General features: G+C 34.3%; 2 protein-coding genes across 51 annotated transcripts in view; one reads left to right on the top strand and one right to left on the bottom strand.

Annotated features, from left to right (window-relative positions):
- LOC105179984 (crossover junction endonuclease EME1) overlaps window positions 1-16367 on the bottom strand; it is a 69717-nt gene extending 53350 nt beyond the window's left edge. For 35 of the 50 annotated variants that reach the window (XR_016064735.1, XR_016064753.1, XR_016064754.1 and 32 more), the window contains exons 1-10: window positions 15549-16367; window positions 13690-13863; window positions 13427-13580; window positions 13240-13330; window positions 11050-12475; window positions 9130-10591; window positions 6488-9020; window positions 4568-6029; window positions 1926-4458; window positions 6-1467 (exon numbers count right to left, since the gene is read on the bottom strand). Coding sequence is in view for 2 of the 50 variants with exons in the window: in XM_088878834.1 (XP_088734960.1) it covers window positions 12425-12475; window positions 13216-13325; window positions 13427-13580; window positions 13690-13716 (342 nt within the window). In the remaining 48 variants the exon portion in view is untranslated. Of the gene's footprint in view, window positions 1-5; window positions 1468-1925; window positions 4459-4567; window positions 6030-6487; window positions 9021-9129; window positions 10592-11049; window positions 12476-13215; window positions 13331-13426; window positions 13581-13689; window positions 13864-15548 lie in introns of all 50 variants that reach the window. The other 15 variants (XR_016064775.1, XR_016064770.1, XR_016064766.1 and 12 more) reach the window with 15 other exon arrangements.
- Window positions 16368-18539: 2172 nt separating this feature from the next.
- LOC105180285 (uncharacterized) lies at window positions 18540-19492 on the top strand. The gene is made up of 2 exons (XM_011103958.1): window positions 18540-18899; window positions 19007-19492. The coding sequence occupies exons 1-2, from the start codon at window positions 18540-18542 to the stop codon at window positions 19490-19492; spliced, it is 846 nt and encodes a 281-aa protein (XP_011102260.1).
- The last annotated feature ends 5618 nt before the right edge of the window (window positions 19493-25110 follow it).

Below are 25110 nucleotides of genomic sequence, written 5' to 3'. Positions count from 1 at the left end.
CTTACTTCTTTCAGTTGTTTCCTTTCATCCATAAGACGAAGTATCTCCTCCTTTCATATTCTCTTTGGTTTCATTGTTTCATATGCCTTCTTTTTCTATTCAGTATACCATCCATCTTTATATCGTCGACTCAGGATTTGACCCACAGAATCCATTGTACAAGCTTTGTCTTCACATGCCTAAGGGATCATCAATACAACAGTTTAAATAGGATTATATAATAAACAATGTATCAACCTACATTAATTCACACATTAATTCTTCTCTTGCTATTTTAGAAGAATCAAGTAGATTAAGTAAGGTGTGAGATGAATGAAAAACATGCAAGCACATCCACATATAAACATATTCGAGGGAAACCTCCATACTCAAGAAGCCTTAAAAGGTCACTATATTGGCCGTGAATGTCACTTGAAGTAATGACAAAGATAGATCAGATCATGTTCATGACAGTTCTTGCGCACAGGTCAGCATGACTCTAAGTTACGACAACTGAAACTGATGGACTAGTGAGGCAAATTGATAGCTAGTTATCAGAGTAAAAGACTGGATTTCCCCTTGACTTCTCCCCTTTTACTTCTTCAAAAATTGAGATACCAAAATATGGAGACAAGTCAGACATAGGCCAACACTTAAGCACTGTAACAAGTATAAAGGGGACTGGCAGGACATGAAAAACTGCTACAGTTAAGAACATTGGTTTCTGAAGTAGCCTAATTGACTCCAATATTAGTTATATTTACTTCATTTGTGGACACAAATACTTGAGAACTTTGATCCATCCAAAGGACACTTCATCCAAGCATTGGCAATTTAAGTAACAGCCACAAAGATGTGGTAGAGTTGAAACACATAGTAACTACACATAGGGAACTTTGTCCAATAAGGCTTCAACCATAATTTGGGACTTCAAGTCGTTTTAAGCTGTACAAATCTTATAGTGAAGTAAGTAAAAACACAACTAAGCTAGTTCATCGAGTAAATTGGATTTTTATCAGGTCGTTATCCCATTCACTTTCCCACTTCAACCCACCAAACTCATGGAATCAGAGTGAAAACTCCCACAACATTTCAACTTGATCTCACTATAATGTAGGTTTCATCTATAATGTATGCCCTCACTTCCTCCTGTAAATATCTGAATTTTTAGGAAAATAAAGAATTAGAGAAACAATCTCGATTCTCGACACAACTTTTCAGCTATCTCTCTCATTTTTTTGATCAGCTTTCTCTTTTGCTCATTATAAAATTCTAATCCTTCTTTGCATTAGAGATCATTAATTAAGTTTCGCATATTACTTCGTGTGAATGTGTGATGCCCAAAGAATATTATGAGTAATTCCTTTACCTTCTAATTCTCTATGAGAAACTGTGCAGGAACTCTGTTGAGTATCAAGCTGTGTCTTCAATCAAGCGTTCAGATTTCATCCTGCTTAGAATAGCTCCCTATTCATCATTGACAACCACCTTCATATCAAGAAAAAGCCTCAACCATCAGTATATCACTTATACCTAAAAATAATGCTGCATCACTTGCCTAGGCACATATAATTGCGCAGCCTATTAAATAATAGCAACAAACCTTGTTGTCCATATAGAGAATACATAATCATAGAGAAAGAACCTAAACATTCACGGCCAAAGTCAAAGCCTAAGCCCGTTCAAACATGAAAGATTCTATTGTATGGAACTTTTTTTTAAGAAATTGAAAGATGCCAGCGAGCACTATAGATATGTTTTTTCTTGAGTTGCCACTTGCCACAATAATGAAATTAACATTAAAATATTAATTTTTCACGACAACGATCATAACACACAATTAGGAATCTTTTTTTACTAATCATGAAAACTTGCATTTCATCAAAAACATGACAAGCCAAACAACTCATATAGCTGAAGTATGCAGTTTTTGAGTAATAACTTACTTCTTTTAGTTGTTTCTTTTCTTCCATTAGACGAAGTATCTCCTCCTTCGATATTCTCTTTGGTTTCATTGTTTCATATTCTTTCTTTTTCTCTTTTGTATAGCATCCATCTTTATCTTGTCGACTCAGGATTTGTCCCACACAATCCATTGTAGATGCTTTGTCTTCACATGCCTAAGGAATCATCAAAACAGCAATTTAAATAGGATTATAAAATAAACAATGGATCAATCCACATTAATTCACATATTTCAGTAGGTAGGTGATAAGATGGCATCAAGCCCTATCAATGAAAATTCCCTCTCTTGAATAGCACTCAAAGAAATGTGTGAGAGGCATGTCAAACGAATACAAATGGATCCAAAAATATCCTAGCTGCCATCAATATGCCACCACCACTCACATATTTCAGTATGGTCACTGAAAAGATGGGAGCAATGTTTTGGTGACGTAGCGAATCTCCTAGAAGGGAAGCTTCTCGGGCAAGCTCCAAAACAACAATACAGCACGAGGGAAGGAATCCACTCAATTATTGGAATAATGAGCATAAGGAGAACACATATTCTCATAACTTTCATACACTATAAAATCCTTATCAAACAGAATTTCAAGAAATACTAGCACGAGACTCTTTAGATTTATATAATTTCCACGTGAGATAAAGTAAATAATAATGTTTCTACACTAGGTATTACACAAACTCGAAGCCTAGGAAGCAATACATATCTCTGGCCTACTATACGCAATTCCAGCTGTGATGTGCTCAATTGCAACGGTGTTATTATAAGACTAGTTTCCATGAACAAGTGTCCGGGGTGTTCCAACCGCACAAACACACAAAGGGATTCTATTTTTGTTTGAAAAGATAGTTTGATTCAAGCATTATGAGTTACTACGAGTAACTTTGTGGAGGTGATAAACGACTACCAACAACTATGCAAGCCACTTCCTATATTATTAATGAAAACTACTTGTTATAACCAAAATAAATTAACTACGAGCCATATCACTTAAACAACAAACTACAAACCAAGTACCGTGCGTGCAGTAGCGGTTGCGTCTTCATCTTGCGAGCAGCAAAATTGTTTTCCAAGCACTCAACTGTATGTGCATCAAGAGCAACAACTCCAAGTTGGCGAGTGGATGTTGCTTTTTTTTCTTTTTCTTTTCTCTTTTGGATATTGCTTTTTTTTTTTTTTGAATATATTGCTTTTTTTCTGTTTCTTTTTCTTTTTTTTTTTTTGCAAATATTCCATTTTTTTTTGTTTCTTTTTCTTCTTCTTTCTTTTCTATATATTGCTTTTTTCTGTTTTTTTTTTCGCGGATATCTTTTTTTCTTCGTTTCTTTTTTCTTCTTTTGTGGATATTGCTTTTCCTCATTTGCTTCCTAGTTTTCTTGTGCTTGTCTCCAGGGCATCTTCAGAAATCTGTTGATAAAATACGAGAAATGTAGAGAGGTCAGTGTAAGACAGTTATAAAGAATCGCTGCTGTAGCAGAAATTGTATGGAGCGAACGAAACAGGCAAGCTGCAGCATTTCACTTGATTCTGCTGCACATTTTTTGTGCACTAATTCTCTAGAATGAATTTCAACAGCAACAGAAATCAATTATGCAGAATAATCCATTTAAACATATTGACGTCTGCAATTCATTTACGCAAAAAAGTTGGAAATATGGAATGTGAGTTGCACAATCGATGCATGAGGTTCAACACCTAACCTACGTTAATTCTTACTTAAACTAGAGCTGCACAATTACATTAATTTGTCATCTAATCCTAGTGACTTACGTATTTCCTTGGAAACAGAACTATTTTCAAGCAACACTGAAAATGCACTCCCACTTCCTCTTTCTCCTGCCCAATTTTTCGGGAACCAAAAGAGCCTTAAATGAGTTCTTCCCCTTTATCCTTTGTCATTCGACATCAAAAGATAATTGTAGACACAACTAGGATTCAGAATGTAAAAACTAGAAACAAGAGCCAAAAAACTATTATTTTTAAGAGAAATCGGAAAATTGAGATAAGAGGAACAATTCTAGTTAATTCACATATTTATACACCATATGTGTGCCAAGTGGTATTAAAATAGCATTCATGGCAACTGAATGAATGAGAACATAGAAAATCTTCATAAAAATGTTCACCAATAGGGGAAGATCAATTACCACATAAGTTTCTTTAGGAACTACCGTAGTCCATACAATAGTTCTTTCCATGGGGTTTGACGTTGTGCAATATGTAACCCCTTTTTCTGCAAACCTTGTGACCAAATGTCCTAAGCTACGAAAGCGAAAAAATAGCTTAGGCGCCTTGAAGGCGGTGAGTGGATTCCCAAAGGAAGAAGAAAGAAAGAAACACAAATAACGAAAGATCCTACCTCCAATTGATCCCAATTCAACCACTTTTTTGTCAATTTCACCTACAATGGATTTTAGAGTATATTTCGCCATTTCCCACTTCTGCATCTCCGTCTTATATTTTTTCATCTCAGCACCTTCGGCTTTTGAAGCAGCTGTAAACAGCTTCCCTTGCTATTTTAGAAGAATCAAGTAGATAAAATAATGTGTTAGATAAATGAAAAACATGCAAGCACATCCACATATAAACATATTCATAGGCAGTTTCTGAGTAATGACTTACTTCTTTCAGTTGTTTCCTTTCATCCATAAGACGAAGTATCTCCTCCTTTCATATTCTCTTTGGTTTCATTGTTTCATATGCCTTCTTTTTCTATTCAGTATACCATCCATCTTTATATCGTCGACTCAGGATTTGACCCACAGAATCCATTGTACAAGCTTTGTCTTCACATGCCTAAGGGATCATCAATACAACAGTTTAAATAGGATTATATAATAAACAATGTATCAACCTACATTAATTCACACATTAATTCTTCTCTTGCTATTTTAGAAGAATCAAGTAGATTAAGTAAGGTGTGAGATGAATGAAAAACATGCAAGCACATCCACATATAAACATATTCGAGGGAAACCTCCATACTCAAGAAGCCTTAAAAGGTCACTATATTGGCCGTGAATGTCACTTGAAGTAATGACAAAGATAGATCAGATCATGTTCATGACAGTTCTTGCGCACAGGTCAGCATGACTCTAAGTTACGACAACTGAAACTGATGGACTAGTGAGGCAAATTGATAGCTAGTTATCAGAGTAAAAGACTGGATTTCCCCTTGACTTCTCCCCTTTTACTTCTTCAAAAATTGAGATACCAAAATATGGAGACAAGTCAGACATAGGCCAACACTTAAGCACTGTAACAAGTATAAAGGGGACTGGCAGGACATGAAAAACTGCTACAGTTAAGAACATTGGTTTCTGAAGTAGCCTAATTGACTCCAATATTAGTTATATTTACTTCATTTGTGGACACAAATACTTGAGAACTTTGATCCATCCAAAGGACACTTCATCCAAGCATTGGCAATTTAAGTAACAGCCACAAAGATGTGGTAGAGTTGAAACACATAGTAACTACACATAGGGAACTTTGTCCAATAAGGCTTCAACCATAATTTGGGACTTCAAGTCGTTTTAAGCTGTACAAATCTTATAGTGAAGTAAGTAAAAACACAACTAAGCTAGTTCATCGAGTAAATTGGATTTTTATCAGGTCGTTATCCCATTCACTTTCCCACTTCAACCCACCAAACTCATGGAATCAGAGTGAAAACTCCCACAACATTTCAACTTGATCTCACTATAATGTAGGTTTCATCTATAATGTATGCCCTCACTTCCTCCTGTAAATATCTGAATTTTTAGGAAAATAAAGAATTAGAGAAACAATCTCGATTCTCGACACAACTTTTCAGCTATCTCTCTCATTTTTTTGATCAGCTTTCTCTTTTGCTCATTATAAAATTCTAATCCTTCTTTGCATTAGAGATCATTAATTAAGTTTCGCATATTACTTCGTGTGAATGTGTGATGCCCAAAGAATATTATGAGTAATTCCTTTACCTTCTAATTCTCTATGAGAAACTGTGCAGGAACTCTGTTGAGTATCAAGCTGTGTCTTCAATCAAGCGTTCAGATTTCATCCTGCTTAGAATAGCTCCCTATTCATCATTGACAACCACCTTCATATCAAGAAAAAGCCTCAACCATCAGTATATCACTTATACCTAAAAATAATGCTGCATCACTTGCCTAGGCACATATAATTGCGCAGCCTATTAAATAATAGCAACAAACCTTGTTGTCCATATAGAGAATACATAATCATAGAGAAAGAACCTAAACATTCACGGCCAAAGTCAAAGCCTAAGCCCGTTCAAACATGAAAGATTCTATTGTATGGAACTTTTTTTTAAGAAATTGAAAGATGCTAGCGAGCACTATAGATATGTTTTTTCTTGAGTTGCCACTTGCCACAATAATGAAATTAACATTAAAATATTAATTTTTCACGACAACGATCATAACACACAATTAGGAATCTTTTTTTACTAATCATGAAAACTTGCATTTCATCAAAAACATGACAAGCCAAACAACTCATATAGCTGAAGTATGCAGTTTTTGAGTAATAACTTACTTCTTTTAGTTGTTTCTTTTCTTCCATTAGACGAAGTATCTCCTCCTTCGATATTCTCTTTGGTTTCATTGTTTCATATTCTTTCTTTTTCTCTTTTGTATAGCATCCATCTTTATCTTGTCGACTCAGGATTTGTCCCACACAATCCATTGTAGATGCTTTGTCTTCACATGCCTAAGGAATCATCAAAACAGCAATTTAAATAGGATTATAAAATAAACAATGGATCAATCCACATTAATTCACATATTTCAGTAGGTAGGTGATAAGATGGCATCAAGCCCTATCAATGAAAATTCCCTCTCTTGAATAGCACTCAAAGAAATGTGTGAGAGGCATGTCAAACGAATACAAATGGATCCAAAAATATCCTAGCTGCCATCAATATGCCACCACCACTCACATATTTCAGTATGGTCACTGAAAAGATGGGAGCAATGTTTTGGTGACGTAGCGAATCTCCTAGAAGGGAAGCTTCTCGGGCAAGCTCCAAAACAACAATACAGCACGAGGGAAGGAATCCACTCAATTATTGGAATAATGAGCATAAGGAGAACACATATTCTCATAACTTTCATACACTATAAAATCCTTATCAAACAGAATTTCAAGAAATACTAGCACGAGACTCTTTAGATTTATATAATTTCCACGTGAGATAAAGTAAATAATAATGTTTCTACACTAGGTATTACACAAACTCGAAGCCTAGGAAGCAATACATATCTCTGGCCTACTATACGCAATTCCAGCTGTGATGTGCTCAATTGCAACGGTGTTATTATAAGACTAGTTTCCATGAACAAGTGTCCGGGGTGTTCCAACCGCACAAACACACAAAGGGATTCTATTTTTGTTTGAAAAGATAGTTTGATTCAAGCATTATGAGTTACTACGAGTAACTTTGTGGAGGTGATAAACGACTACCAACAACTATGCAAGCCACTTCCTATATTATTAATGAAAACTACTTGTTATAACCAAAATAAATTAACTACGAGCCATATCACTTAAACAACAAACTACAAACCAAGTACCGTGCGTGCAGTAGCGGTTGCGTCTTCATCTTGCGAGCAGCAAAATTGTTTTCCAAGCACTCAACTGTATGTGCATCAAGAGCAACAACTCCAAGTTGGCGAGTGGATGTTGCTTTTTTTTCTTTTTCTTTTCTCTTTTGGATATTGCTTTTTTTTTTTTTTGAATATATTGCTTTTTTTCTGTTTCTTTTTCTTTTTTTTTTTTTGCAAATATTCCATTTTTTTTTGTTTCTTTTTCTTCTTCTTTCTTTTCTATATATTGCTTTTTTCTGTTTTTTTTTTCGCGGATATCTTTTTTTCTTCGTTTCTTTTTTCTTCTTTTGTGGATATTGCTTTTCCTCATTTGCTTCCTAGTTTTCTTGTGCTTGTCTCCAGGGCATCTTCAGAAATCTGTTGATAAAATACGAGAAATGTAGAGAGGTCAGTGTAAGACAGTTATAAAGAATCGCTGCTGTAGCAGAAATTGTATGGAGCGAACGAAACAGGCAAGCTGCAGCATTTCACTTGATTCTGCTGCACATTTTTTGTGCACTAATTCTCTAGAATGAATTTCAACAGCAACAGAAATCAATTATGCAGAATAATCCATTTAAACATATTGACGTCTGCAATTCATTTACGCAAAAAAGTTGGAAATATGGAATGTGAGTTGCACAATCGATGCATGAGGTTCAACACCTAACCTACGTTAATTCTTACTTAAACTAGAGCTGCACAATTACATTAATTTGTCATCTAATCCTAGTGACTTACGTATTTCCTTGGAAACAGAACTATTTTCAAGCAACACTGAAAATGCACTCCCACTTCCTCTTTCTCCTGCCCAATTTTTCGGGAACCAAAAGAGCCTTAAATGAGTTCTTCCCCTTTATCCTTTGTCATTCGACATCAAAAGATAATTGTAGACACAACTAGGATTCAGAATGTAAAAACTAGAAACAAGAGCCAAAAAACTATTATTTTTAAGAGAAATCGGAAAATTGAGATAAGAGGAACAATTCTAGTTAATTCACATATTTATACACCATATGTGTGCCAAGTGGTATTAAAATAGCATTCATGGCAACTGAATGAATGAGAACATAGAAAATCTTCATAAAAATGTTCACCAATAGGGGAAGATCAATTACCACATAAGTTTCTTTAGGAACTACCGTAGTCCATACAATAGTTCTTTCCATGGGGTTTGACGTTGTGCAATATGTAACCCCTTTTTCTGCAAACCTTGTGACCAAATGTCCTAAGCTACGAAAGCGAAAAAATAGCTTAGGCGCCTTGAAGGCGGTGAGTGGATTCCCAAAGGAAGAAGAAAGAAAGAAACACAAATAACGAAAGATCCTACCTCCAATTGATCCCAATTCAACCACTTTTTTGTCAATTTCACCTACAATGGATTTTAGAGTATATTTCGCCATTTCCCACTTCTGCATCTCCGTCTTATATTTTTTCATCTCAGCACCTTCGGCTTTTGAAGCAGCTGTAAACAGCTTCCCTTGCTATTTTAGAAGAATCAAGTAGATAAAATAATGTGTTAGATAAATGAAAAACATGCAAGCACATCCACATATAAACATATTCATAGGCAGTTTCTGAGTAATGACTTACTTCTTTCAGTTGTTTCCTTTCATCCATAAGACGAAGTATCTCCTCCTTTCATATTCTCTTTGGTTTCATTGTTTCATATGCCTTCTTTTTCTATTCAGTATACCATCCATCTTTATATCGTCGACTCAGGATTTGACCCACAGAATCCATTGTACAAGCTTTGTCTTCACATGCCTAAGGGATCATCAATACAACAGTTTAAATAGGATTATATAATAAACAATGTATCAACCTACATTAATTCACACATTAATTCTTCTCTTGCTATTTTAGAAGAATCAAGTAGATTAAGTAAGGTGTGAGATGAATGAAAAACATGCAAGCACATCCACATATAAACATATTCGAGGGAAACCTCCATACTCAAGAAGCCTTAAAAGGTCACTATATTGGCCGTGAATGTCACTTGAAGTAATGACAAAGATAGATCAGATCATGTTCATGACAGTTCTTGCGCACAGGTCAGCATGACTCTAAGTTACGACAACTGAAACTGATGGACTAGTGAGGCAAATTGATAGCTAGTTATCAGAGTAAAAGACTGGATTTCCCCTTGACTTCTCCCCTTTTACTTCTTCAAAAATTGAGATACCAAAATATGGAGACAAGTCAGACATAGGCCAACACTTAAGCACTGTAACAAGTATAAAGGGGACTGGCAGGACATGAAAAACTGCTACAGTTAAGAACATTGGTTTCTGAAGTAGCCTAATTGACTCCAATATTAGTTATATTTACTTCATTTGTGGACACAAATACTTGAGAACTTTGATCCATCCAAAGGACACTTCATCCAAGCATTGGCAATTTAAGTAACAGCCACAAAGATGTGGTAGAGTTGAAACACATAGTAACTACACATAGGGAACTTTGTCCAATAAGGCTTCAACCATAATTTGGGACTTCAAGTCGTTTTAAGCTGTACAAATCTTATAGTGAAGTAAGTAAAAACACAACTAAGCTAGTTCATCGAGTAAATTGGATTTTTATCAGGTCGTTATCCCATTCACTTTCCCACTTCAACCCACCAAACTCATGGAATCAGAGTGAAAACTCCCACAACATTTCAACTTGATCTCACTATAATGTAGGTTTCATCTATAATGTATGCCCTCACTTCCTCCTGTAAATATCTGAATTTTTAGGAAAATAAAGAATTAGAGAAACAATCTCGATTCTCGACACAACTTTTCAGCTATCTCTCTCATTTTTTTGATCAGCTTTCTCTTTTGCTCATTATAAAATTCTAATCCTTCTTTGCATTAGAGATCATTAATTAAGTTTCGCATATTACTTCGTGTGAATGTGTGATGCCCAAAGAATATTATGAGTAATTCCTTTACCTTCTAATTCTCTATGAGAAACTGTGCAGGAACTCTGTTGAGTATCAAGCTGTGTCTTCAATCAAGCGTTCAGATTTCATCCTGCTTAGAATAGCTCCCTATTCATCATTGACAACCACCTTCATATCAAGAAAAAGCCTCAACCATCAGTATATCACTTATACCTAAAAATAATGCTGCATCACTTGCCTAGGCACATATAATTGCGCAGCCTATTAAATAATAGCAACAAACCTTGTTGTCCATATAGAGAATACATAATCATAGAGAAAGAACCTAAACATTCACGGCCAAAGTCAAAGCCTAAGCCCGTTCAAACATGAAAGATTCTATTGTATGGAACTTTTTTTTAAGAAATTGAAAGATGCTAGCGAGCACTATAGATATGTTTTTTCTTGAGTTGCCACTTGCCACAATAATGAAATTAACATTAAAATATTAATTTTTCACGACAACGATCATAACACACAATTAGGAATCTTTTTTTACTAATCATGAAAACTTGCATTTCATCAAAAACATGACAAGCCAAACAACTCATATAGCTGAAGTATGCAGTTTTTGAGTAATAACTTACTTCTTTTAGTTGTTTCTTTTCTTCCATTAGACGAAGTATCTCCTCCTTCGATATTCTCTTTGGTTTCATTGTTTCATATTCTTTCTTTTTCTCTTTTGTATAGCATCCATCTTTATCTTGTCGACTCAGGATTTGTCCCACACAATCCATTGTAGATGCTTTGTCTTCACATGCCTAAGGAATCATCAAAACAGCAATTTAAATAGGATTATAAAATAAACAATGGATCAATCCACATTAATTCACATATTTCAGTAGGTAGGTGATAAGATGGCATCAAGCCCTATCAATGAAAATTCCCTCTCTTGAATAGCACTCAAAGAAATGTGTGAGAGGCATGTCAAACGAATACAAATGGATCCAAAAATATCCTAGCTGCCATCAATATGCCACCACCACTCACATATTTCAGTATGGTCACTGAAAAGATGGGAGCAATGTTTTGGTGACGTAGCGAATCTCCTAGAAGGGAAGCTTCTCGGGCAAGCTCCAAAACAACAATACAGCACGAGGGAAGGAATCCACTCAATTATTGGAATAATGAGCATAAGGAGAACACATATTCTCATAACTTTCATACACTATAAAATCCTTATCAAACAGAATTTCAAGAAATACTAGCACGAGACTCTTTAGATTTATATAATTTCCACGTGAGATAAAGTAAATAATAATGTTTCTACACTAGGTATTACACAAACTCGAAGCCTAGGAAGCAATACATATCTCTGGCCTACTATACGCAATTCCAGCTGTGATGTGCTCAATTGCAACGGTGTTATTATAAGACTAGTTTCCATGAACAAGTGTCCGGGGTGTTCCAACCGCACAAACACACAAAGGGATTCTATTTTTGTTTGAAAAGATAGTTTGATTCAAGCATTATGAGTTACTACGAGTAACTTTGTGGAGGTGATAAACGACTACCAACAACTATGCAAGCCACTTCCTATATTATTAATGAAAACTACTTGTTATAACCAAAATAAATTAACTACGAGCCATATCACTTAAACAACAAACTACAAACCAAGTACCGTGCGTGCAGTAGCGGTTGCGTCTTCATCTTGCGAGCAGCAAAATTGTTTTCCAAGCACTCAACTGTATGTGCATCAAGAGCAACAACTCCAAGTTGGCGAGTGGATGTTGCTTTTTTTTCTTTTTCTTTTCTCTTTTGGATATTGCTTTTTTTTTTTTTGAATATATTGCTTTTTTTCTGTTTCTTTTTCTTTTTTTTTTTTTGCAAATATTCCATTTTTTTTTGTTTCTTTTTCTTCTTCTTTCTTTTCTATATATTGCTTTTTTCTGTTTTTTTTTTCGCGGATATCTTTTTTTCTTCGTTTCTTTTTTCTTCTTTTGTGGATATTGCTTTTCCTCATTTGCTTCCTAGTTTTCTTGTGCTTGTCTCCAGGGCATCTTCAGAAATCTGTTGATAAAATACGAGAAATGTAGAGAGGTCAGTGTAAGACAGTTATAAAGAATCGTTGCTGTAGCAGAAATTGTATGGAGCGAACGAAACAGGCAAGCTGCAGCATTTCACTTGATTCTGCTGCACATTTTTTGTGCACTAATTCTCTAGAATGAATTTCAACAGCAACAGAAATCAATTATGCAGAATAATCCATTTAAACATATTGACGTCTGCAATTCATTTACGCAAAAAAGTTGGAAATATGGAATGTGAGTTGCACAATCGATGCATGAGGTTCAACACCTAACCTACGTTAATTCTTACTTAAACTAGAGCTGCACAATTACATTAATTTGTCATCTAATCCTAGTGACTTACGTATTTCCTTGGAAACAGAACTATTTTCAAGCAACACTGAAAATGCACTCCCACTTCCTCTTTCTCCTGCCCAATTTTTCGGGAACCAAAAGAGCCTTAAATGAGTTCTTCCCCTTTATCCTTTGTCATTCGACATCAAAAGATAATTGTAGACACAACTAGAATTCAGAATGTAAAAACTAGAAACAAGAGCCAAAAAACTATTATTTTTAAGAGAAATCGGAAAATTGAGATAAGAGGAACAATTCTAGTTAATTCACATATTTATACACCATATGTGTGCAAAGTGGTATTAAAATAGCATTCATGGTAACTGAATGAATGAGAACATAGAAAATCTTCATAAAAATGTTCACCAATAGGGGAAGATCAATTACCACATAAGTTTCTTTAGGAACTACCTTAGTCCATACAATAGTTCTTTCCATGGGGTTTGACGTTGTGCAATATGTAACCCCTTTTTCTGCAAACCTTGTGACCAAATGTCCTAAGCTACGAAAGCGAAAAAATAGCTTAGGCGCCTTGAAGGCGGTGAGTGGATTCCAAAGGAAGAAGAAAGAAAGAAACACAAATAACGAAAGATCCTACCTCCAATTGATCCCAATTCAACCACTTTTTTGTCAATTTCACCTACAATGGATTTTAGAGTATATTTCGCCATTTCCCACTTCTGCATCTCCGTCTTATATTTTTTCATCTCAGCACCTTCGGCTTTAGAAGCAGCTGTAAACAGCTTCTCTTGCTATTTTAGAAGAATCAAGTAGATAAAATAATGTGTTAGATAAATGAAAAACATGCAAGCACATCCACATATAAACATATTCATAGGCAGTTTCTGAGTAATGACTTACTTCTTTCAGTTGTTTCTTTTCATCCATAAGACGAAGTATCTCCTCCTTTCATATTCTCTTTGGTTTCATTGTTTCATATGCCTTCTTTTTCTATTCAGTATACCATCCATCTTTATATTGTCGACTCAGGATTTGACCCACAGAATCCATTGTACAAGCTTTGTCTTCACATGCCTAAGGAATCATCAATACAATAGTTTAAATAGGATTATATAATAAACAATGGATCAATCTACTGATTGTAGCTTTGTTAGCTGAGCAATATCATGGTCTGAAAAATCCAACTTTCTATCGAACCAAGGACCCCCACCAGTCTCTTCAGTTAAACTATCATCTTCAGATTCTATCTCTAACTTACTAAAAGCATACCCCATATTTCTATCCGCAGTGTATTCAGCTACAAACAACATTTTAAACACTCCTCATATAGGTGATCCTTCATACAATTCGCAGCAAGAATTTTGTCATGCCAAATCAGCAAAACACCGTAAATTGGGAGGCCCAAAAGTTATTTCACTTACTATGTATGAACACAGAATAATCAGAATCCACACATATGCTGACACATGACAGTCCCTGCAAGCTAGAATCATATTTACTAATTTTTTGAAACAACATCACGCGTAGCTAGTTCAACCCATCTACAAATTAGTATTATCGTTTGTTATTATTACTATTCCAGAAAAATGCAGGAAAAGAACATGCACATGATCATCCACAGTCTACTTTATCTTCGTGTTGCTTCTTCCCTTGGTGCATGTGAGGGATGGAACTATATAAGCTCTTGCAAAAAGAAAGCAACAATACAAAAACAGCTTAAGTACGAGGACAATTTATTGGAATTTTTATCATATGCTCAAATAAAGATATAAAATTGATGGTCCATTAAGTATCCTATATACAAAAGATACCTAGGTTCTGGGTCCGGACAACATTTGAGATATCATACATTATATATACACATATGTGATATGTCTGCATGAGTGTACAAGTTGGAGTAAAGGTTTTCACCACATTCTCAAAGACTACACCATCATGACTTAAAACAGGACAAAATACGTTCAATGTAGACCTGCACAAATGCTTGGAGGAGGCTGAAACTCGCTTTATATTGACATCATTCATCATTGCCATCAATAATAATGCAATAAACATTTCCTCTTGTAAAAGTTAAAAAGAACATAAGGAAACACTGGAAATTGGTCTTGGGGGACAAGAAGAAAATCAGTGAAGTTTATCAATAAAAAGCCTACACAGTAAAGTTAAAAAAAAAAAAAATCAGTTCATTTAACATAAATCAATAAGGAAATACTTAACCACCAGCAAGTAAAAAGGATCTATTGAAAAATATTTGTTTTTTAGTCCAAGCTGGAGATCAACTACTGTAATTATCATAATAAGATAATCTCTCTTCGAGATCAAATAAGAGTTGCAACGATGCTTAGCAAAGCATTTACCCACAAGCTTCAAAATTAGCATGTACTCAATGTTTATGCTTCATTTTTCATTGCACAAACTTTACTTACTATTTCCACCTAAAACAAACATTACATTTACCTCTGGATACCACAATCATAAAACTACTAATATCCGTGTTTATCTTCAACAAATAGATGAAAGGCAATATAGTATTACATCGACACACTAAAATATATGACCAAATTCACTATTAACAAAAACAAACATGAAAAACTCATGCTTATGACCGGGCAACAGCATAAGTTACACTTAGTATCAGCAACAACTACCAAGTTTTTCCAAAAAACCAGAAATCTACTCTAAGATCAAGCAAAACAAAGAGGATGAAAGCCATAAATATTTCTCGAACAAAATCAATTGAGAGAATGGTTTTACTTTACCAAGTCCATCTCGAACAGGTGAGACAGCTCCATTTAAGCTGCCACCAATGATTTCGACATCCTCAACTGCTCAGCAAACTGTTCTGCTGAATTTCTTGAAATGTATTTCCTTTGAGAGGCCCAGTAACTTGGATCTTCTTCGATCAATGGTTTGGATTGTCCTTGTTCGGCCTTTTGTGTTTAAGCATTTGAAGTAAGGGACGGTATTCTTGGGGTGTGGATCGCAGATGAGGGCTCTGGTGCTTCCCATCTCAATGAAATTACGCTCCCCATCGCGGTGAGGAAACATAAAAGATGGAACCCATCTTGAGAGGGTCTGGTAATCCGGAAACTTGATAAGGGGGAAATCATTGGCTGTGAGAAAGGACTTGAAAAAATACTGGCACCGGCAGATTGGTAGATCGGGGAGAGAAGAGTATAGATCGAGAAAAGGAAAAAAAAATGGGGACTGGTCGAAGACCGAGGGATGGTCAGAAAAGAATCACGGGGGTGACGGCAGTTCGACGTCGGCGCTGGTCGTCGGCTACGGCGAAGGACAGAGAGAAAGTGAGCAAATGGCAGAAAAAAAGGGGGTTTTCAAAGCAGGCTGAAGACGCACGTGGGGGGGCGTGGGTCGTCGGAAGATGACGGGTTGGGCAGCAAACGGTGGCCGGAATGTCAGAAGATGGTTGCCGGCGGTGGTCAATTGCCATAGTGGCTGAAGAGAGGATCGGTGGTTCTTGCGAGAGAGAAAGACGACCAAGAAAACCCCTTCTTGTATCTGTGACCAAAGAAGGAAAAAGAGAGAAATGAAGTGAGTAAAAGAACAGAATGCTTGTATTAAATTTTTACTTTTTGATGTTGAATTTGAATTTTTGTTTTTTTTTTTAATTTTGATCCATATGTTCATTTTGATTTTTTGCTTGGGCTGATCAGTTGTGGGCTCATTTATTTATTAATTTCTTTTTTCGATTGTGGGTTTTATTTTTTGGACTAAACTTTTTTATTTTATTTGAGCCGTAAGGGTTTTATTTGGATTTTATTTCTTTTTGATAATAATTTGCTATATTAATTTTCTTAGGCTGGCCTGAATTTTATATCATTTCCTAAAAAGACACCCCTAAACCTTAAAGTCTGTGTTTAAATTTTTCTCTCAATTTCGATCAGTGGGTTTAATAGAATTTGGTTATATAGCTAAAGGCTGCTGAAAGTTAATTTTTACTGGTTGATGATTCTAAAGCAACTTGTTAATTCATATTGATAGATTAAAATGTACAAAGGAGTGACAAAGGTGCCTTCTTTTTATTGCAAAAATAAATTGGAGCATGGGCTTATGCAATGCAGGTATTATGGAGTGGTTCCTAATAAATTAAGTTCCTTTGGCAATTTTTAATGCTTTATTGACTGTGTGGGAACCTCTCAAAGCAAGAATAATGAGGATTAGACTCACAATCTTTTACTGCAATAAGTTAAGTTGCAGCAATTAAGGGTTGGTTTGATTGCGTTTTCAATGGGAATTTTTTCACTTTTCACTGTTTGAAAATGTGGGAATGTGTTTGTTTTGTACCTTTTTTAGTGAGAATGCATTCCAATTCAATTCTCAATTTCAAATTTAATAGGTCAAATAGGCTTGTCATAGTTGTCTTTTTTTGTCAGCCACTATTTGCTTCTTTCCCATCAATTAAAATTGGTTTTCTCTCTCAACCATTCCTTTCAATGGACTTCTCAAACAAAACCAACTCTCCTCCTCCTTCCTCTTCCCCTGAAACTTACCCATGGATCCATCCTTTTTTTTACGAACATCGAGTCGTGTGGTTCGAACGACGAAGTCACTTGCCGAAAGAGAAAGCGCGGCACTCGAACTAAGGTGAGCTCTGTACCACATAACGTCTGTTTATGCTGTTTTCTTCAGTGCAGAAACAGAAATATGAAATCTGTAGTAAAGAAGCTGATAGGAATTTTCTTCTCCATTAGTAGTGTTCAGCTGAAGCCCAAACTTCATGTAGCAGTTAGTGCTTGTTTTCGGCTGCGATTAAGCAGACTTGTAAATTTTTTTTTTGTTGGTAAATAAATGCAATTTCTTATACCCTTTCGCGCCTTTTGTCGTGATTATTTTGTGAATTAAGTTATACCAAAATCACATTTAGATAACATTAAGACCATAGATTAACAGCATATTCTCTATAAGTAAAGAATTAGGAAGGAAGAGAGAGGGGCAGGGGGTGTTCCACAGATGCATATAGTCTGTCATGTTATTGGAAATCATGGTTCAAACGTCCTCCATTCCAATTTCATGCAAAGTTGCACAACCATCAAACAACACACCAATAATGTACAAGAATGGTACCTGGCTGTGAATTAATTGTTCTATGAAATAGACATTTTCGACCTGCTCATCACTTAATGAAGCTCATCTTAACTATAATTTTATTATCATGAAAATCATTCCTTTTTCAATTTTTAATACTTCACTAATTATGTTTTGATTCAATACTTGGTAGAATTCTTGACATAAGAATAATGTTAGTTTTGGAATTTAGCTTACAATCACTTCTTTCATAATCAATTATTTGATAATCAATCATGTAATTGTCGCGCCAGACTAGATATAATATAATATATTCTCAAATTATATGAAGTTTATATGTAATTAGATTGAATTTTGAAAAACAACGGTGTAATTATTCTAAAAAAAAATTGTATGTCAAATAATGTCATGATTATCACGTTCTCTTAACTTGATGTGTTTGAATAACACATGCGCTAATGAAATAATACAATAATATTTAGATACACATGTTATATGCTAATGAAATAATACAATAATATTTAGTTGATTGTACTTACTACCAATAATAAATAAAATAATTACAAAAATTTAAAATAATGATTAATTAGAGTAAATTACAAATAGTTCTCAGATATTGTTTATACTTACAAATGTGCAGTTATGAGTTATGATTAATACTTTAGATATTTTTACTTACGTCGTGACTTTAACTTACATGGTAGATGAGTCGAAAGGGCAAGGAGGCATGTAACACGTCTTCGGATCCAAAGTCACGGGCTGACGATGCTTGGTGGGATATGCCACAGGTGTCTCTGCTCATTGAATTAATGTATGAGCATTACAAGAAAGGACACATTTTCTCATCAACATTTAGTGAGCAAATTTGGCGTGAGATCGGGATTGAATTGTCCCAACGTAATAAAACACAATACACAGTTGCGCAGCTTAAAGGTAAGGCTAACAGGCTTCGGATGCTTTGGCGTAAGTTTTATGATTTGGTGTCCAAACGGACTGGTTTTGGTTGGGACCCAACAACGTGCACCGTGAATGCATCAGAGGATCGTTGGGCTGAATGGATCGCGGTAATTGTATTATATTTCTCCTACTATTTTGATAAATCTATTCATCATTTCTTGACATGCGTCAATTAATTAAAGTGTGACTGATTATGCAGGCTAATCCGAGATAGTCTGGCTTAGAAAAGAAGGGTTTTCCTCATTTTGATTTATGTACTGAGATGTTCTCATCTTCTGAGGCCACTGGTAGCCATGCCCGTTCTTCTGCCATGCCTCCTGTCTCCAACAACGATAATGATGACGTTGATGTAAGCTGCCCTGCAATGGCTACTGGTAATCCACTTGCATCCGAGCCCGAGCAAAATCCAACAGCAACAAGAGGTCGGCAGCAAAAAGGGGGGCAAAGTGATCGGTTGAAGCGAGTTGAAAAATGCATTGATGCCATAACCGCTTGCAGTGAAGCCAAAACTCGGAAGCTGGCAAATATTTCGAACGATAATATTGAAGACTGCATGGCTGCGCTGTCTAAAATGGAGGGACTACAGCGGTACTTATTCTTTGCAGCGCAAGATCAGTTTTTGTTGAAGCTGAGGCGTCAAATGTTTCTTCTGATGAGTGATGAGGACAAGCGTGCTTGGGTTGAAAGCTTGAAAAAGTGAACAATTTTTTTTATTGTTATAGGGGCTGCATGAATTTGAAGACAATTTTTTAATATACTTGCGTGATGTTAGTTGTAGTTGTTTTCCTTTACATCATTTTTATATACTTGCGTGATAGTAATTCATCATTTTAATCAACGTCATTAATTTTAATAGTTGCAAGATTTTAAAAAAATTAGGTATAATTATTGAACTAAAGTGAATATGAAATATATTTAGCTGGCTAAAAAAAAATTTACAGTCATTTCTTTTGCATCATTTTGTATTTATCACATTAGTTAGAAGCCTTTTATTACTCATCTAAATTTCACTATAATTGAATAGAAGGTGTTTGAATTCAATTTTATTAAAAATAATCTTACATAAGAAAATGAAACATATTATTAGTATCCAATAAATTACAAATTGAAATTAGAGTAGAATGCTTTTAAAATCTTTCCAATTAAAATTGTCCAAGTAATTTTCGGAAATATATAAACTAAAAACAATTCAATTATTTATTCACTTTACTCACCTCATTTCCTTACACTAGATGTAATTGCATTTCCCCAAACCCCCGTCCGGTAAAAGTCACCAAACCCTCTTTATTGTCATTTTGTCACCAACCCACTTTGTTGTCAATTTTGTCACCAACCCCCTTTCTTGTCATTTATGTCACCAACCCCCTTTCTTGTCAAATATTGGGGTTTGATACACAATTGGCCAATTATAAAAGAGTACTCTGCCTTGTGTCTTTTGCATACTTGCATTAGATTACAAATATATCACCAACCAATTTGAGAAGAAATAGATAGATGGATGAATCAAGCGGCAACAGTCAGTCTAATAGTTCTTCTGATATTTTATCGGATGATGAAAACAACCTCAGGTTAATTCATGAATTGTTAAGCACTTCAATTATGTGTTGGAAATAACCACAACATAATTCAATTATGCAAGGCTCTGATTGGCTGAGCGAGCTTCTGTCCGGTCACCCCGATCGAATCTATAATATGTTACGTATGAACAAAGATACGTTCCAGCATTTATGCATGTTCCTAAAAGGTAAAGGTGTTTTAATGGACTCGCAACGGACGCGTGTCTCTGTCATGAAATCAGTCGCTATTTTCTTACAAACTGTTGGTTTAAGCGAGCGCCAGAGAACGAGCTGCGAGCGATTCCAGCACTCTTTGGAGACCATCTCTAGGCATATGAAAAGGGTTTCGCAAGCTTTGAATCTTCTTGCACCGGAACTGATATGTCCTCCAAATTTCAATCATATACATCTCAGAATCCTTAACAATACACACTTCTTTCCATATTTTAAGGTAATTTATACTGCATTCATTTTTTCTTTGAAATTATTTATTTCTTGACCGAAATTATTTTTATTTTTCACTGAAATTATTTATTTTTGACCGAAAGTGTTATTAATTACCGAAATTATTTTATTTTTCACCGGTATTATTTTAAGGTAATATATATTGCATTTTCCTTCTGATAATGTTTGAAATTATTTGTTATTAGGATTGTGTCGGCGCAATTGACGGAACACTTATAACAGCAAGTGTTCCGATGTCCAGGCAAAATGCATACCGTTCACGTCACGGTGATATATCACAAAATGTTATGGCTGTTTGTGATTTTGACTTGATGTTCACGTATGTCATGGCTGGATGGGAGGGTAGCGCAAATGATGCCCGTGTCTTCATGGACTGCCTAAATAATGATCTGAATTTTCCTTGGCCACCAAATGGTATTACATTTACATTAGTGCTTGTGGAACAGCTAATTTTACAGCCTTAATTGATAAATATCTCATGTTGTTTCAAGTAAATATTACTTAGTGGATTCCGCTTATCCCAATTTTCCTGGATTCTTGGCGCCGTACCGTCAAGATCGTTATCATATCAACTCCTTTAGAGGTAACAACCGACAAGCCCATTCACCAAAGAGTTATTTAATCAACGTCACTCACAGTTGCGTAATGTCATCGAGTGGGCGTTTGGTGTGCTAAAGAACGGATTCCCAATTCTAAAAGGACCTATGCTGCCATACAGCTTAGATCATCAACGAGATCTTGTCATCGCATGTTGTGTGATCCACAACTTCATACGGAAATTTGGCATAGATGACCAATTTTTTGAACGTAGGGAACGGGGAGAGTTTGACGATCCCGACAATGAAGCAAACGATCAGTTTCGTCGTTTGCCTCAACAATCACAACAAGACATTGATACGCAAGCGGCATTCCGCGATGCAATGGCCGGCCATTTGTGGAATGATCGAGAGACCGGTAACGACAATAATGATTAAATTAGTGTATTTGCGAATGGGATTGATGTTTAAAGTTCAAATATTTTTTTATACGTCTATACATATATATATGTCTCCACCTATATCTATCTATCTATATACACATATATATATATTCAATAAATAATGAAATATAATTTCGAAATATATAGATAACAATAATCAAAATATAAACAATATAAATGTAATCAATACGGTATAAAAATAACGTATTGTTTGTATTAAATATATTTAATCAAAAAATGAGTTTCAAATTATTATAAAAACCTGGATTTTATATAAATTAATAGACATCAAATCAAATGTCAAATGACTTTGCTTGTGGAAGGAAGCAATGAGTTGTCCAAGAAATTTGCAACAAATTACTCATCACCTTTTTTTATATAATGAATACGGTGCAGAATAATATATAAATTGATTATTAAAATATATACATATAAAAATAATATTGATACTTACAAACATTTTAATTTTATATAAATGCAAATAAGTAATAAGGCAGTCGCTATTTGTATTAAAATATATAAATATAAAAATGATATTGACTATTACAAAATATATAATTTTATATAAATTAAATACACATCAAATCAAATGTCAATTGCTTGTGGAAGGAAACGAGTTTTCCAAGAAATTTGCAGCAAAATGTTTTCCTTATCAATGATGTATTTTGCATTAATTTTTATTAAATATACATAACTTTTTATATATAATGAAAACGGTGCAGAATAATGAAAAATAATGCAAATGTTGTTTGTATTAAAATATATACATATAAAATAATATTGATACTTACAAAAATTTTAATTTTATATAAATGCAAATAAGTAATAAGGCGGTCGCTATTTGTATTAAAATATATAAATATAAAAATGATATTGATTATTACAAAATATATAATTTTATATAAATTAAATACACATCAAATCAAATGTCAATTGCTTGTGAAAGGAAATGAGTTTTCCAAGAAATTTGCAGCAAAATGTTTTGCTCATTAATGATGTATTTTGCATCAATTTTTATTAAATATACATAACTTTTTTTATATAATGAAAACGGTGCAGAATAATGAAAAATAAGGCAAATGTTGTTTGTACCAAAATATATACATATAAAATGATATTGATTATTACAAAAATTTTAATTTTATATAAATGCAAATAAGTAATAAGGCAAATGTTATTTGTATTAAAATATATAAATGAAAAAGTGATATTCATTATTACAATAAATTATAATTTTATATAAATAAAATACACATCAAATCAAATGTCAATTGCTTGTGGAAGGAAGTATTGTATTCTCTAAGAAATTTGCAGCAAATTCTTTTTGTAATGATGTATTTTGCATCAAATTTTACTAATATGTCCATGTTTTTTAGTGTAATTACCATGCAACATTCCCATTTAACACTTTGCCTATATAATCACATCAAACTTTATTCGTGCACCATTTGAAACTACACCTTCTTAGGCTATAATCACAGCAAATTATCTACTGCTTTGAGCAAAATTTTCTTCTCCTTCATAAAATCGTAAACATGGTGATATCCGGTTATATATTTCAAGATATCGTTTTTTATCGTGAATGGTGGACAAGAGAGATGGAGGACGTATTCGTCCAATCTCTCATATACTACAAATGGCTCGGTATATGGCGTCCAAACCAGCGCACCATGCAAGCCATCCATTCCACCATACTCGACGTGAATAGGGATTTCCACACGCAAATAAGTTACGCTCGGGCGCATAGAAGGGTCGACCAACTATGAGATCGCTTTTATACGTTTCAATGGGTGGGAAATCACCCGGGCGTTACACGGAAGCACGATGAAAGGAGACTAACGGCGGACGACCAAGTGTGGAATGCCATTGCCCGGGTATGTTTCAAAATTTTTTAAGTTTGGATATTGCAAATTTCTTTTTTTTTTTTTAACAATACAAATTGAAATAATTTTCGGTATGCAAATGAATAGGAGAATCTAATGGCTCGATGCTACCAAAATGCGTACGAGCCAAAGTGGGAAGAGTTGTGCGAGCTCTTCGATGATGATGAAAACATCGACATTCTGGTACCGGACGAGGAGGAAGAAGATGACGATGATGTTCTTCTCCCGGATATTCCAAATATGGCAGCACCCCCTCAACATGACGAGCCTGCTACCGTCATTTTTTTATCCAATTTGCATTGATCCGTCGTCGAGCTCGGACGACGAAAATGACATGGACTTAAATATTCCAAAGGTGCTAAAAGACGATGGTGCAAACTCGTCCAATGCGGCGCCACCGGAGGACCCCCCTAGTAAAGGAAAATGATTGTAAACTTTTTTTTAATATGAATATTGTTTTTTATGTAAGCCATTGATGCTTAATCCATGAAAGATTTGCACGTAATGGTCTTTATATTTGCTATTCTCCTCTCCCATTCACAAGCAATACATATATATTCTCAAACATTGTTGAATTAATAATATAACAATGACAAGTTATGTTATAATCTCTATTTCTTACTCACAGTCTAATAATAAAATTTGTTTGTCTTTAAATGAATCTTGTAATTGTGAAAAATATATTTAGTCCCATTCACGTCTTTTTTCTATTAATATAAAAAATATATTTTATTATAATAATATACATCTTCAACTTAATTCGGTTCATGTTTTTTTTAGATTTATAAAAAATATATTTTATTATAATAATATACATCTTCTACTTTTACATGCATTCTATTGTTTATATATTTTGTTTATTTGCTTTAAAACATGAAATATTCAAAACTCAGACAAATATTGTGATATTCTCTCTTGAGAATAATGAAAAATAAGGCAAATGTTGTTTGTACCAAAATATATACATATAAAATGATATTGATTATTACAAAAATTTTAATTTTCTATAAATGCAAATAAGTAATAAGGCAAATGTTATTTGTATTAAAATATATAAATGAAAAAATGATATTCATTATTACAATAAATTATAATTTTATATAAATTAAATACACATCAAATCAAATGTCAATTGTTTGCGGAAGGAAGTATTGTATTCTCCAAGAAATTTGCAGCAAATTGTTTTTGTAATGATGTATTTTGCATCAAATTTTACTAATATGTCCATGTTTTTTAGTGTAATTACCATGCAACCTTCCAATTTAACACTTTGCCTATATAATCACATCAAACTTTATTCGTGCACCATTTGAAACTACACCTTCTTCGGCTATAATTACAGCAAATTATCTACTGCTTTGAGCAAAATTTTTCTTCTCCTTCATAAAATTGTAAACATGGTGATATCCGGTTATATATTTCAAAATGTCGTTTT

Source organism: Sesamum indicum, linkage group LG3 (genome assembly GCF_026168435.1).
Source record: "Sesamum indicum cultivar Baizhima isolate 11 linkage group LG3, ASM2616843v1, whole genome shotgun sequence".
Lineage (NCBI taxonomy): Eukaryota > Viridiplantae > Streptophyta > Magnoliopsida > Lamiales > Pedaliaceae > Sesamum > Sesamum indicum.
The sequence above is the reverse complement of the archived record's forward strand: the minus strand, read 5'-3'. Positions and strand labels throughout refer to the sequence as shown.

Bases quoted from the DNA above. Each gene is read 5' to 3' on its own strand.
- LOC105180285 (XM_011103958.1), top strand. From the start codon at position 18,540: ATGAGTCGAAAGGGCAAGGAGGCATGTAACACGTCTTCGGATCCAAAG. The intron at 18,900-19,006 runs GTAATTGTATTA...AATCCGAGATAG, and splicing joins GTTGGGCTGAATGGATCGCG to TCTGGCTTAGAAAAGAAGGG.